The following is a 14,960-nucleotide window of genomic DNA, read 5'->3' as shown; positions in this document are numbered from 1 at the left end:
TTAGGGGAAATGAGGGCAGATACATCCTGAGAAGTTGTCACATATGTAAAACAAATGTCTTCCACTGAGGTTTTTAAAATAAGTCTCTTTAAACTTTAACATATGTTAGGCCAGTGCTTGCTCAAATAATCACAAGCCTGCACAATAAGCCGGCCCTAATCAGCGCAAACCAGACACAGAGACCCATGAGAGTTATGTTTTTGTTGGTGGTTTTAGTTTGTCTTCAAAAATTGCTTCTTGTGTTGGTGGTGTAGCAGTGAGCAGAGCTGCCTTCCCCAAATTACTTCTTAGCACATTGCCCCTAGGACTTTCCCATTCTTTAGTTCTACTTGGGACAAAAGTGATATTATCACCCAGCTGACTAGCTTATTTAAGGGAGTCATAAGGAACTCTGCCCAGTCTTCCTCCAGGAATATTGCTGTCAGGTTTGTGGTTTGCTTCTAGAAATTCGGCATGTGAGTTGATAAACGTTTTTCACTCTCTCACCAGCTTTTTTCTTCTTTTTTTTTTTTTTAAAGGGACAGGGGTGATTTAAGAGATCCTTGAATATATCAGAGCTTCCTTTTCATTTTTGTTGTTGTTTGTTTGTTAAATAGGAAAGTCCATCAGCCTGATAATGGAGGAGAACCATGACTCCACGGAGAACCCCCAGCAAAGCCAAGGGCAAAACAAGGCCATGAAGTGTGGGTGGCTGAGGAAGCAAGGAGGCTTTGTCAAAACCTGGCATACACGTTGGTTTGTGCTCAAGGGAGACCAGCTCTACTATTTCAAAGATGAAGATGAAACCAAGCCCTTGGTAAGTAGGAGGAAATAAAAAGCACTGTGGTACCAGGCAGGCTAAGAAGTAGAGGGTTTGCTAGAAAGGGATGGAAACTGAAGCCCACCCGATCTCCCCGGTCTCCTTCAGTTTGTTGGCATCGTGTTTGTTTTTTCTCTTTGTTTCCTGTGGTTCAGATTGATGGCTTTGCTAATTGAGGCCAAGAGGCAGATTTGACTTGCTGAATACTAACTTTGACTTTTAATTTGCTGGAATAGAATGGCTGAGGCCCCTCAGGCAAACCCGCTTCAGTGAGAACATATCAATGGACAGCTGCTAAAAAACATAGTAGCCAAAACTTCTTTCCTTTTCTCCAAAGTAAGTTGAAAGAATTGAAGTGCAACTTTCAGTAATTTCTGAGACATCTTCAGTATCAGTTCTCCGGGGGCCTCCCTCCACCTTAACTCCCATAAAATACGGAGGTGGGGCGAAACCAGGCAGCACAGATACATCCAAGCAGCGTGCACAGTGTAGTCTTCTGGGCATAGTTTCTGTGTTTCCCTGCGGTTTCTTAGTGGTCTTTTATTTGCTTATTTACTTATCATTTTCTCAGCCACAAATCTCTGGGTTGCAGTTTGAGCGAGGAAGAGTTTCCATCATTCCCTGTAGCTACAACAGGCCTTCTTAGCTGTGATCTCTGCTTAACAGTTGATGAAAGGAGACGTGAAAGGAGCAGCACATCTGTGTTTTCGCTTCGTCTACATCTTGAAATACATAAATGAGAGAAAAACTGTCTTCGATTAGTTTACATAAACATCTCTAACAGTATGTCCTTCAGGCTATCTCACGTCTATTAAAGTTCAAGAACTTAATTAGGAGTTCGGATCAGGGCTCTGCTTTAGTATTTTGAGTTCCTCAGACATTATAATTTAACAAAGTTCTCATTAGCCTAATTGAAATACATAAAAATAGCAATAAAATTACATACTACCAACTCCATTCATTTTTTTGAAATTGCTGTTGTTTTAGCCTATTTTTACCAGGGCCAAACATCAGACTAAGAGTTTGTGCATGTATTATGTATATGTATATATGTATATGCATATATATATATAATCGTATGAAATGCTTACAATAATCCTTTGAAGTAGGAGTATTCCCATTTATGCGTGAAGAAATCAAGGTTTAATACATATTATTAAAAGTTAGACAGTGGTGCCATATTTCATATTTTGCTTCTACTTCAGTCCAGGTTTATAGGACCTCAGCCTCATAGTAAATTAATTAACCTCATAAATAACTTATAAGATGATCCTGTATTGGTATCCTGTTAGTCATAGTGTGTTTCCATACCAGTTCTTGCTTTCATCACAGCAGACCAGTTGGGGAATGTGGGGGTTATTGTTGCAGGGGAAGAAATCGTGGCTTAGCGTATGAGGCAGTGTGACCACAATCTTAGAGACGTAAGAGGCAGCGGAGTGGAGTCTTGTTTCTTATCTCATACTCTAGGGTTCTTTTCTCACCGTACCCTGTTTTACACTATTTCATACTCACAGTAAAGGAGTATCTTGAACATAAAATCACTTTTCACCGAGCTCAGGTTAATGTGAAAAATGCGGAACATGGGAGCTCCAGTGTGGAAGCTTGTATGTGGAGGAACACACTGGATAAAATGAAAGTGTGAGTAAGACGCAGTGTTTTATCCTGTGGACCCCGGTTCTGGCGGGGCTTGGGTGGACGGGGTTGTTGACCACAGTGGTCCATTAGGTTTCATCGAGAATCTAAGCAAAGGACTATAGAAGCAAACAGAGGTCTCGGGAGGTGAGGAAGGTAAGGAAGTGGAGAATGGAAAGCAGACTAAACATCTGATATCACTTATATCTGGAATCTAATGTATGGCACGAATGAACCTTTCCACAGAAAAGAAAATCATGGACTTGGAGAATAGACTTGTGGTTGCCAAGGGGGAAGGGGAGGGAGTGGGAGGGACTGGGAGCTTGGGGTAAATAGATGCAGAATGTTGCCTTTGGGGTGGATGAGCAATGGGATCCTGCTGTGTAGCACTGGGAACTCTGTCTAGTCACTTATGACAGGGCATGATGATGAGCGAAAATAGAATGTGCACATGTGTGTGTAACTGGGTCACCATGCTGCACAGTAGAAAAAAAATATGTATGTAAATAAATGATAAAAAAAAATGTTCTGAGTCTTTGGTGAGCTCAGCATCCCTTTCATAATGAAGACAGGATATAGTGGATCAAGCTTGAGCTCAGTGTTTCTAAAATTTGAGAATTTGCAGAAATCAGAGAACATGCACATGAATCCCCTAAACTGTCTAAAGAGGATATTATCAGAGTGCCTTGGTCATGGTCCTCTGTGGAATTCCTCAGAAGATTTACGGTCACAGATAGTATTCAGCGCAGTGTAGTTATTTTCATAAAAAGTTGGAACTATAAAGAAGAAAATGCAAGAACTTCTTTTTTTCCTTTTTTTTTCCCCCTAAGTGCTGCACCCGTAGCATATGGAGGTTCCCAGACTAGGGGTTGAGTCAGAGCTACAGCTGCTGGCCTGCACCACAGCAATGTGGGATCCAACCTACACCATAGCTCACAGCAGCACTGGATCCTTAACCCACTGAGCGAGGCCAGGGATTGAACCCACGTCCTCATGGATCCTGGTTGGGTTCGTTAACCACTGAGCCTCCAAGAAAATGCAAAAACTCCTGATTAATTGGCAGTCTGCCTCAAAGTGAAAATTTCTTTAATTCGTAGTATTTCTAAGGTTAAGTAGTATTTTGATATTTGTATATTACTAGTATTTGTGGACTTATAATGACTGAAATTAACAAGATGGTATTATACTGACAAGAAAATACTAAACCTTATACAAACCAAACATAGACTACCATCATTTCCCCCAAAAAGTTTCTTAATTTTTCTATTTATTATTTGTTAAACATTTCCTGTTAATAAGGCAGTAATAATTTAGGATAAATAACTTTGAATTATTATTCTTTTTTGGATCGTCTCTCATGACAGTACAAGCACTAGGAATTTTGACATTGTACTTTTTAAATTTTAATCTTTTCCACTGATGTTTAGACATGTGCATATAGAATCAGATGAAAACCCAGCAAGTTCTCTGTCAGAGTAATTCGTTTTTTTGGCGGGGGTGTTTTTATGTCTTTATTAGTTTGGGGGACTCTCAGCTTCTGAACACCCAGGTAGCTTCTCCTTGCCTTAGGAGGCAGAGCCCACCTATCGAAGCTGTGTGTCAGAGTAATTTGAAAGGACCGTGTATTAGCCCTGTAATACATTGCTGTGTATTAATCCATCAGTGGATTCATTTCTTACTTTAAAGTGGATTCTTTAAGTGAGCACAGATGCCTGACACATTGGAAGCGCTCAGGCACGTTTTTGGATGAGCTTGTGAGTCAGTAAAAGATATCTATAGCCAAACAGGGTTGGGCCAGGACCAGGTACGGTGAGTAGTATTGATCTTCTCAACTTCATATATCATGGTCATAATTTGCATTCAAAACAATGACATTTCAATCACATTAAATAAATCCTATAGTGATATACTGCAGAATAACTCTTAAAAAATTCAGTGGAGAACAAACGTTTAAAATAGAAATTTTACAATCTTAAAAATTTTTAAATATAAAAAATTTAGTTGTTGTAAACCCCCTCATTTTATAGACAGATGGGGTCTGTGTGTGTGTGTCTGTGTGTGTGTCTGTGTATCAGCCAAGGGAGAGTGTTTGTGAGTGGCAGAAGATGAACTAGAAATCAGATTTCCTTGCTCCTGATCCAATGTTCCTTTAGCTTAGCCTTTTGCCTGCTCACAAATCCTCAACTTTTCATTAGCTCTGCTTTCAGGCAGGAGTACTTCTTGGTTATTTATCTTTAATATTGGCACTTCTAAGCGTAAGAATGCCCTCGGCTTTCATATATTTTGATGAGGGCTATTTCAGTAATGCTGGAGGAAACATCACTAATGAAATGAAAAAAAAAATTCACTTTCTTAAGCATTCCTAACCCGTTGAAAATGTTCAATGAACTTAATCTGGATTGGTTTTCCTCTCTCTTAATAGTATTTCTAAAGTGGAAGTATTAAAACCCTTGAAATGTGTGTCCTTCTTGCCCTAGAAAAAGGTTCTTGATTTATTTTAGTAAAACTTTCTCTGAGTGTCTCGACTCAGTGAAGAGCATCAGACTCCATCATTATCCTTATTAAAAACTGCACATCTGTTGGGGGAAACCTACAAGCAAAAAATTGTAATTGTGAAGGTCACCTTGTAGGTACAGAGTGCTCAGAAAAACAGAGACAGTGCGTGCCGAGGAGCGAGTAATGACAGGGTAGAGGAGTTGGGTAAGGCGGCACGAAGCAAGAGGTGATTCTTACCTGGGATGCTGAAGGTGGTGGGAGTTCAGGGTACCTAAATGGGGGAAAGGAGTTCGGAGCCGAGCGAAGACACAGAGTGGTGGAGTAGACTTCTGTGGATTCGTCTGTAGTGTGAGGGTGGCAAAATGACAAGAAGCAGGGTTAGAGATATAGAGGCCTCGATGAAAAGGGGTGGGTATGTGGCCCTGAGCCTGGGTTCTCAGGTAGGCAATGGGAAGCTTTTCCAAAGCGACTCCAGAAGCAAGACCACACTGCTCTGTTAGAAGTGGACAGTGTCCTTGTTTCCTTATGTCCGAGTCTCTGCGGGCTGCCTCCGTGTCCACCAGGGAGTGGGGCGTGTAAGCAAGAAAGATTCGTTTTCTTAGCGTTCTAGAGGCTGGAAGGCTAAGATCAAGAGGCTTGCAGGGTTGGTTTCTGGTGAAGCCTCTCTTTCTGGCGTGCAGGAAGCTGCCAGCCCTCTGTGACCTCGCACGGCCTCTGCTTTGTGCTCGGGAGAGTGACAAAGCCCCGGTGTCCCTTTCTCGCGTAAGAACATGAATCCTGTCAGATCAACCTCACCCTCGAGACCTCCTGTAACCTTAATTACCTCCTCAAAGCCCCCCCTCCCCACAGCCACATGGGGGGGTTAGGGATTTAACGTGAATTTGGGGGCACAATTCATTCCATAGCTTCCAATATGTTGAAAACCTATGTTGATAAATATAATTTTCTCAGCTTAATTTTTCTTCCATCAATACTGTCAATCTTCACATCTGCTAGAACCTATGTCTACTTTAGTGCACTATAGACTTAATTGTTTGAACTTAATTTTATGTTTCATGTTCTTATTCAAATTGCACCTTACTTCTCAAATATTCCATGACGTGCAGAAGTGTGAGAACTTTAGAAAGTCTCTAACTACCATTTGCCTTGTATTTTCTTCTTGAGCAAAAGGCAGAAATGCCTCTAGGTGCTCCTTTCTCTGGGACAGTACCTGATTTGTAAATGAGACTTTCCAGCCCATTGCCAGGGTTCCCCTGTCAATTTATTGGAGGTCTACCTCAAAAGAGAACTATTTTATGTTTAAAATAATCAAACTAAAATATTTAGTATCCTAGATTTTTTAAGTGGAAGAAAATTTTAAAACTGAAATGAAAGAAAATTTAATTTTTAAAAATTTTTTTTTATTTTCCCACTGTACAGCAAGGGGATCAAGTTATCCTTACATGTATACATTACATTTTTTTTCCCCGCCCTTTGTTCTGTTGCAACTTGAGTATCTAGACAAAGTTCTCAATGCTACTCAGCAGGATCTCTTTGTAAATCTATTCTAAGTTGTGCCTGATAAGCCCAAGCTCCTGATCCCTCCCACTCCCATCAGGCAGCCACAAGTCTTTTCTCCAAGTCCATGATTTTCTTTTCTGAGGAGATGTTCATTTGTGCTGGATATTAGATTCCAGTTATAAGTGATATCATATGGTATTTGTCTTTGTCTTTCTGGCTCATTTCACTCAGTATAAGATTCTCTAGTTCCATCCATGTTGCTGCAAATGGCATGATGTCATTCTTTTTCATGGCTGAGTAGTATTCCATTGTGTATATATACCACCTCTTCCGAATCCAATCATCTGTCGATGGACATTTGGGATGTTTCCATGTCCTGGCTATTGTGAATAGTGCTACAATGAACATGCGGGTGCAAGTGTCTCTTTTAAGTAGAGCTTTGTCCGGATAGATGCCCAAGAGTGGGATTGCAGGGTCATATGGAAGTTCTATGTATAGATTTCTAAGGTATCTCCAAACTGTTCTCCATAGTGGCTGTACCAGTTTCCATTCCCACCAACAGTGCAGGAGGGTTCCCTTTTCTCCACAGCCCTCCAACACTTGTTATTTGTGGATTTATTAATGATGGCCATTCTGACTGGTGTGAGGTGGTATCTCATGGTAGTTTTGATTTGCATTTCTCTTATAATCAGCGATGTTGAGCATTTTTTCATGTGTTTGCTGGCCATCTGTATATCTTCTTTGGAGAAATGTCTATTCAGGTCTTTTGCCCATTTTTCCATTGACTGATTGGCTTTTTTGCTGTTGGGTTGTATAAGTTGTTTATACATTCTAGAGATTAAGCCCTTGTCGGTTGCATCATTTGAAACTATTTTCTCCTATTCTGTAAGTTGTCTTTTTGTTTTCTTTTGGGTTTCCTTTGCTGTGCAAAACCTTTTCAGTTTGATGAGGTCCCATGGGTTTATTTTTGCTCTAATTTCTATTGCTTTGGGAGACTGCCCTGAGAAAATATTCATGATGTTGATGTCAGAGAGTGTTTTGCCTATGTTTTCTTCTAGGAGTTTGATGGTGTCCTGTCGTATATTTAAGTCTTTCAGCCATTTGGAGTTTATTTTTATGCATGGTGTGAGGGTGTGTTCTAGTTTCATTGCTTTGCATGCAGCTGTCCAGGTTTCCCAGCAATGCTTGCAGAATACACTTTCTTTTTCCCATGAAATGAAGGAAAATTTTAAAATTGAAAATAAATTTCACCGTAAATGAAAAATGAAAGAAAATTTAATTTTAAAAGTGAAAGAAATTTCAGTTCATCTAGGCCAAAACTCTCCAGAAACCATTTTCTACAGTGTTTTCAATTACATGGATACAGGTCTTATTTGGAACAGATTTTTAAAATAAAGTTAATTTTGGTTGTTTCTTAAGAAATAAACACAGAAAAGTGATGTATATTGCCAATTTTTGAACATACGCTATGGCGCCCATAATTTCTATTACTCATACTCATAGTCCACTAGTGTCAACATTTTTCAGTACTGTACTTTTTCAGTTTTTATGTAATTTTTTTTCCATTTTCAATCTTTTAAATAAAGTCCTATTTATAAATACAAAAAGTTTAAATTATACTGTACAGAAGAATTTATTTTAAAAAAAATCTTTCATCTGCCCTACACACTTCTAGGACTTTGGGATAGCTATGAAAAATGTTTTAAAACATTTAAACTGAGTTTGTAATGATATCTGTGGGGCCATTTTTCATTAATAATCATGACAAATGACTGTGGCCTTATTTATAGATATTATCCCGTGGGGGAAGAAGCTGAGTCACAGATAGAGTGTGATTATTCTAGGTATCCTAAAAATAAAGCAGTTATCTAGATTGTGTTAAATGAATCCCGCCGTAAATTCGTAGTGCTTTTTGGAGAACGCGTCATTTGACTTCTATCCTGTAGTAATTATTATTACTTAAATAATAGCCAAGTCTCAAGTTTCACCATACTGGTAAATATCTCTTACATACCCTGGGTACTAGAATTTGATACTGGAAAGCACTGATTTTAGAAGCTGGGACTCCTGATAAAATGACTAAAATCCAAACAGGCACTGACTCAGTTAATCTCGTCTAGACTTTCTACACAGATATTGATCCAATTATGTGGGGAGGTTTTTTCCCTGCACGCGATGACAATGACACTGTTTTAGATCACAATGGATTTTCTTAACTTGGAGAACAAAGTGATTTTGAGTGAATCATAACCGAGGCCTGACCTCCAAATGTGCAAGAATTGACTACTGATTGAAGAGTAAGCTCTGATTTTATATATTTAATGAAACTTGTGAGTTGATGGAATCTAAAAATCTCTAAGGCAGTTGCTGTTCTCTGTTGAAGTATATGAGCCAGAAGCAGCCAAAACCACGATTATGTGTTTAAAATAATATTAAAAACCTTGAAACTTGGATTTCAGCTTCAAATCCAACTGACTTTTGTTTGTTTGTTTGTCTTTTTAGGGCTGCACCCACAGCATATGGAGGTTCCCAGGCTAGGGGTCAAATCGGAGCTTCAGCTGCTGGCCACAGCACAGCCACAGCAACGCCAGATTCAAGCCGCATCTGTGACCTACACCATAGCTCATGGCAGCATTGGATCCCTAACCTACTGAGCGAGGCCAGGGATCGAACCCGTGTCCTCATGCATGCTAGTCAGATTCGTTTCAGCTGAGCCGTGATGGGAACTCCCTATAACTGACTTTCTATGTAGTATCTCTTTGGCATTTAAAGAGACACATAAGTTATTGTATATCATCATAAAATTTTAGGAACTCTTTTCTAGAAATTATATCAAAATATAGTGTTATTCATATAAAATATATTATTCTGATATTGGCTGAATAATTGTTTTATTGCTTACAGAAGTCCCCTAAGTATGGCATTTATTTATTTTAGTGTGATTAAAAACTTAGGCTGTCGAGTCAAATGGTTTGCATTGAATCTTGATTCATCACCAAGTAATGATTCATCACATACATTAGGTAGTGAATGAGTGGTTTAAGCTTCAATTTATAGATCTATTAAATAAGATAATAGTAGTGTCTACCTCAGAACATTGTTAAAAAGGTTTAAATGAGATAATTATGTAAAGAATCCTAGAAAGCAATAGCATATAGTAAGCATAAAATAAATCTTAGCTATTTTTATAATGTTAGACAAAAAGTAATTTATTTCTTGAGATGTTCTTACTACCCATTTATTTTTTTCAACATATATTTGTAGATTTTTAATGTGCCTGTAATTCTTATGCTGGACTCCAAGAAACATAATGGTGCTATACTTGATGCTATAAAAAGATAGATTCCCCCCCCCCCCAAAAAAAATAAAACAAGGATTTAAAAAGAAGCTTATTTCTTTCTTAGGTGATAGTCCAAAGGGATTCTAGGTAAGTAAGGTGACCTGTTTCAGACAACTGTTTAGAAACTTTAACTGGCAGTGATTTTGCAATTTTCAATTTTGGCTTTGACATTCATCAAGGGGCCGTTTCCCTCCCAGTCATCTAGGAGACAGTGTCAAGTGCTGCAGAGAAGGATTAAATGGACCAGGCGTGGGACCAGGTGTGGTAGTGGCTCTTATCACTTCTGTTCCCTGTCCACTGGATAGAACTGAGTCATGTGATCATACCTAATTGCACAGGGGGCTGGGCACCTAGCCCGCTTTATCCTGGGAGCAGAGGAGAATATGCACATGGAAAAGAGTTAGCAATCTCTGCCACAGGTGTCAAGTAATACTGTTTATCCGTGAAGGTGGTATTGCATTCCAGTGTATGTCTATAGGTAATTGCAGTTATTGGGCAATGTAATGGGTATTTAAATAAGGAAAATATAGAGAAATTAGGAAGCCATAGGAGGGGCACCTATAACCACTTCAAGATTCAGGTAGAGTTTTTACTTTATTTTTAAATTTTTGGATGGAAGTTCCCAGGCTAGGGGTCGAATCTGAGCTACACCAGAGCCACAGCAATGCCAGATCTGAGCCACGTCTGTGACCTACACTGCGGCTCATGGCAACACCAGGTCCCCGACTCACGGAGCGAGGCTAGGGATCAAACCCACATCCTCATGGATACTAGTCAGATTTCTTTCTGCTGCACCACAGCAGGAACTCCCCAGGGAGAATTTTTAAAAGAAGATTTATTTAACCTGGGAACTGACGGAGAATGTAACTTTATTACGAGCTATTGGGTTGATATATGTGGCAGAATCAAAAGCGTAGGCCTTGGTGCTCTGGTAGATTGTTGGAGAACTGGTAATGGTTAAGTATTTCAGCACCTAAGAAAGAAGCCCGCAGTAATGAGAGATGAATTTGCGGACGTAAACTCAGATATGAATAATTCCAGTGAACCATGTTCAGGACTGTAGATTTTATTCTGAGACCTTACATTTCCCCTCGCTTTTATGTGCCTGTTTTTCTTGGTTTGTTGGATTCAGAGCTAACCAGTACAAATAGGGCTTATTCTATGTGTTGCTCACTGTCGAGGAATCCACAATGCCCACCTATCCAAAGAGGCCTCCTCTGGCCGTCCTGCCGCTCTGTCCAATGTTCCTCGTATCCATTATTTTGTGTTATGACGTAATCTCTGGAAAAACTATTGAAAAATACCGATGCCACAAATACTTGACCTTCAGTCGTCAGTCCCTACCCGTGAATTATGGGAACCACACCAGGCCACTTCTGACTGTAGAGGGAAGAACTGAGAAAATCCGTTGCTGCTGGAGAGGGTACTTAGGATGAAAGAACAAAGGGTGTGTTAGATGAGGGAACCTGGTGGCCTGGCATGGTGGCCGGAGGATTCACGGGAGAGAAGACCTGCTCCTCATTTCCTCTAGAACTGACTTTGTGGGGCGAGTCTCCGGAAAACCATCAGGCCCCGCTGTTTCACCTAAAGGTTCTAGGGTCAGACTGCCTGGGTTCTGTCTAGACTCTATCACTAGTCATAGCCTTGGGGAAGTTACTTTTCTTTACATGGGTAAGGTGCACATCTGTAAAATCTGTAAAATGCTAATTCCTGTTCCATAAGTAGTTGTTAGTGTACATGAAATGATGCTTCTAGAATATACTTAGGTAGTCCCTGGCCGCAGGTTAAGCACTCAGTAAATATTGACTGCTGTTATCGTTGTCACCATCTTTTACCGTCAGGACACCCTGACACTGCAGTTTATTAATCAAGATGTGCCACAGAGACCTTATTAATTGAATAACAAAGGAAGTAGTAGAGGATGAGCTCGCGTTAGTTAGTAATGCTAACTTCGGAGCAGAGGGTGACTTGTTTCCACTTGATTTCTGTTGCCAATGTACTGAACTTACACGGAAAGATTCTTAAAAAAATACTGCTCACCTTTGTAGTGTATCTTTTTTCTTTGTTTAAATTACTTTTAGGTCCCCTTTAGAGCTTTTCAAAATGGTGACGATGACAGCCAAGAAGGCTTGAAGGATTCTCTTTGCAAAACTGGACCACCCCAGAGAAAGGCAGCTCCAGTTTTCTTGTTCCACGCACAGCACTTATACCTCAACAACTTAGAGAGCATCTGGAGTTGAATCCCTTGAGCTCTGCTTCTAACATTTGCTCATATTGACTGAAAGCTTTTGTATTTGTGATGCAATTCAATAGATGGAACCGGATAAATCATATGCTATCTCATTAACATAAACTTAGCTGTATTTCCTTATCCCAACTAGTGGAGAATGTAATTTAGGGAAGAAATTAATGGTTGAAAATGTAATTTGAACACTTAACATTTTTAGTGTTTAGACGAATACATTTTAATGGGCTACTTTTTCTTCCCCTGGTGTTGGAAGGGTTTCCCAGCTATTTGCTATTTATTTTCTTTTAGGTTTCTTTTGGGAACTCAATCTTTCTGTCCCTCCTTTAGCTCTATCCTGCATAAATCCAGATGCTCTCTCTTTTCAAGTACTATTACCATATGATCATTCATTCAGTGACTATTTATCAGTTGTAAACTGCATTGATTATAATTTACAAAGTGCTTTGATCACTTTTTGTGTACAAGGAAGCAGTCCTAGATGCATGAATTATTATCCTCACTTTCCAAATTTTGGCTTCTTTCCCTGAGCATAATATTTTCAAGGTTCGTCTATGTTTTGCCATGTATTTAGTACTTTGTTTCCTTATGCAGATGAATAGTATTCCATCAATACACCGCATTTTATATATATCCATTCTTCATTTGATGGACATTTGCGTTGTTTCCACTCTGGGGCTATTATGAGTAATGCTGCTGTGAGCGTTTGTGTGCAAGTTTTTGTGTAGACACGTTTTCATTTCTCTTGGTTATGTACGTAGGAGTGGAATTGATGGAATATATGGTAACTCTGTGTTTAACCTTTTGTGGAAATATGCCATCCATTTTTTAATGATTAAATTTCAGTCTGATTTAAAACTCACACCTCATACTTGGTTTAAATGTCATTTACGTCCCTCCACGTCCCCTCCCAGCCCTTGCCAGCCTTGGTAAGACAAGGGTACTTCACACAGAAAGGAAGCACAGGTGTACTTCTTCTCCCCCTTTCTCTTCTCAGCACTGAGTGTGTGTGTGTGTGTGTGTGTTCACATGTTTGAGAGGGCCGTGGACTGGATACCCTTTCCTTCTCCTTGACATCTCTGGACTGGCAGAGAGGAAGAGGAGAGCAAGAACAAATGCCTCTCTGCCTAAGATGCTATCCCTGTAAGGAGACTGTAGGGCCATCTTGGTTGCTCTATTTGGTTGGTGTTTATGCCCGTCCTGACTGCCCAAGATGTTGGATATGGGGCTGCATCTTGTCCTCTTTTTTCACCCTCCAGCTCTCAGGATGGGCAGCGCAGCCACAGCTTCTTGTTCCTAGGCGCTCATTACCAGACCACCCACCTTCCCTGGTTAAACTCGAAGTCCTAGCAGTCCGTGCATGGTCACCATGACAAATGGGGTACTGTAGGCTCCTCCACACTTCCGCAGAATTGTCTCTGCCCCGCAGTTCCTTTGCCCATTACTCATGGATAGGTGAGGAGCAGCCTATGCTCTGAGCTGCTAGTCTTCCTAGGTGCTAGTGATTCTCCTGGAGTTCGTTCTGCCTTGACTTGAGGGGGTTTTGACTTTCTCCCATATGTCTTTCCCTAGACAGGAAGGAGTATATGACATTGGATTCTATTCTGTTATCTCTTAGGACACTAAGGCACTTAGCATCTCTTTATTCCTGGTTTTAGATTCTAGGAGGCAGTTTGCAACAATAGAATAGTTCCTACCCAAGACCCTAGTATAAAAACTTATGTCATACTTTTATGTTTTTACAACTCATGAGCCAAATGCACATGCTACTTTCCCTCCCAGCAAAGTGGGGCCAACATAATCTCATGAACTAACAATTCTGGAGATTGTCAGAATCCTTCATGTGTCTCATTTTCTATGCTTATTACCTTGAAACAATATCGTGTTCCATTTATGAACCAGATATTCCCCATATATATAGGTATGACTTTAATATTTTAAAATATTAAAATATGAAAGATACTGTAAGTAATATATATTTAACTATGTTAAATTATTTTCTTTCTTTTCTAACTCATTTTTCCTGCTTGTGTCATCGTCACACAAGAGAGTAACAGAATCAATTTAATGTATTAGCAGAACCCTTGGCTCATCTTAGTGAACCTGGATTTCTACTTAAATATGTTTTTTCTAGGTATGGGATCACAAATGCTTAAATAATATGTCATCACTCTTAAAATTAAAAAAAAATAGTTTAGATAAGTCGATGCATATCTTCTGCTTGGCTTACCTTGTGGCCAACTTTGAGAAATTATCGGATGGATGACTGGAATAAAGAACTAAATCTGCAAATGTGAGCTCACTGATCTCGATGTGGTTGAATATGCAATAGTCCTGTACTTGCTTGCAGTGAGCCCTGATCATGGGAATAAACCAACACAGCCGTAACTTGACTGTGTTCTTGAACATTCAGAACCTTCTCCAGGGAAGGGCAGAGGGAGACATCAGCAGTAAGACTCTAATACATTTTCAGACAGATGTGCAGTGCCAAGGTCCTGTGTCTATTTTGAACATTTTTTCCTAGTCGTTTTTAATTTTTTTAATGACTAAACTTAATACTTATATTTTCTCTAAATTTTTAAAGAGGGAATTGGCATCCTGTCAATTTCTGTTTTTTAAAATACACATGGTGGTGCAGGAGCCAAGGATTCTCCTGGGTCATGGACTTTATTCTATGATGAATGAAGGGTGTCATCTTGGATTAGTCAACTCTCTCACTACGTCCTCTGATAAATGAGGAGATGAAACTGATGGTTTCAGAGTTGCTCTTTGATCCCAGGTTTCTAGAAGCTTTGCTTAGCCCCACAAATGCTGCTGCTTTTGAAAAATTAAATTCTCATAATTCTTCCAGTGAGTTACTGTTTTTAATTATTTCTCAGATCATTGCATTTGCCTATAAAATATGCATTGGAATATCCACAGATATCCTGGAATGGGGAACTTTACCT

General features: G+C 39.6%; 1 protein-coding gene across 7 annotated transcripts in view; it reads left to right on the top strand.

Moving 5' to 3' along the window:
- ARHGAP24 (Rho GTPase activating protein 24) overlaps positions 1-14,960 on the top strand; it is a 744,099-nt gene that overhangs the window by 344,456 nt on the left and 384,683 nt on the right. For all 7 annotated transcript variants that reach the window (XM_021100782.1, XM_021100783.1, XM_021100785.1 and 4 more), the window contains exon 2: positions 597-796. In XM_021100782.1, coding sequence (XP_020956441.1) covers positions 617-796 — 180 coding nt within the window. In that variant the 5' untranslated portion in view covers positions 597-616. The remainder of the gene's footprint in view (positions 1-596; positions 797-14,960) is intronic.

Source organism: Sus scrofa, chromosome 8 (assembly GCF_000003025.6).
Source record: "Sus scrofa isolate TJ Tabasco breed Duroc chromosome 8, Sscrofa11.1, whole genome shotgun sequence".
Classification (NCBI taxonomy): Eukaryota; Metazoa; Chordata; class Mammalia; order Artiodactyla; family Suidae; genus Sus; species Sus scrofa.
This window is presented reverse-complemented; position numbering and strand designations above follow the sequence as displayed.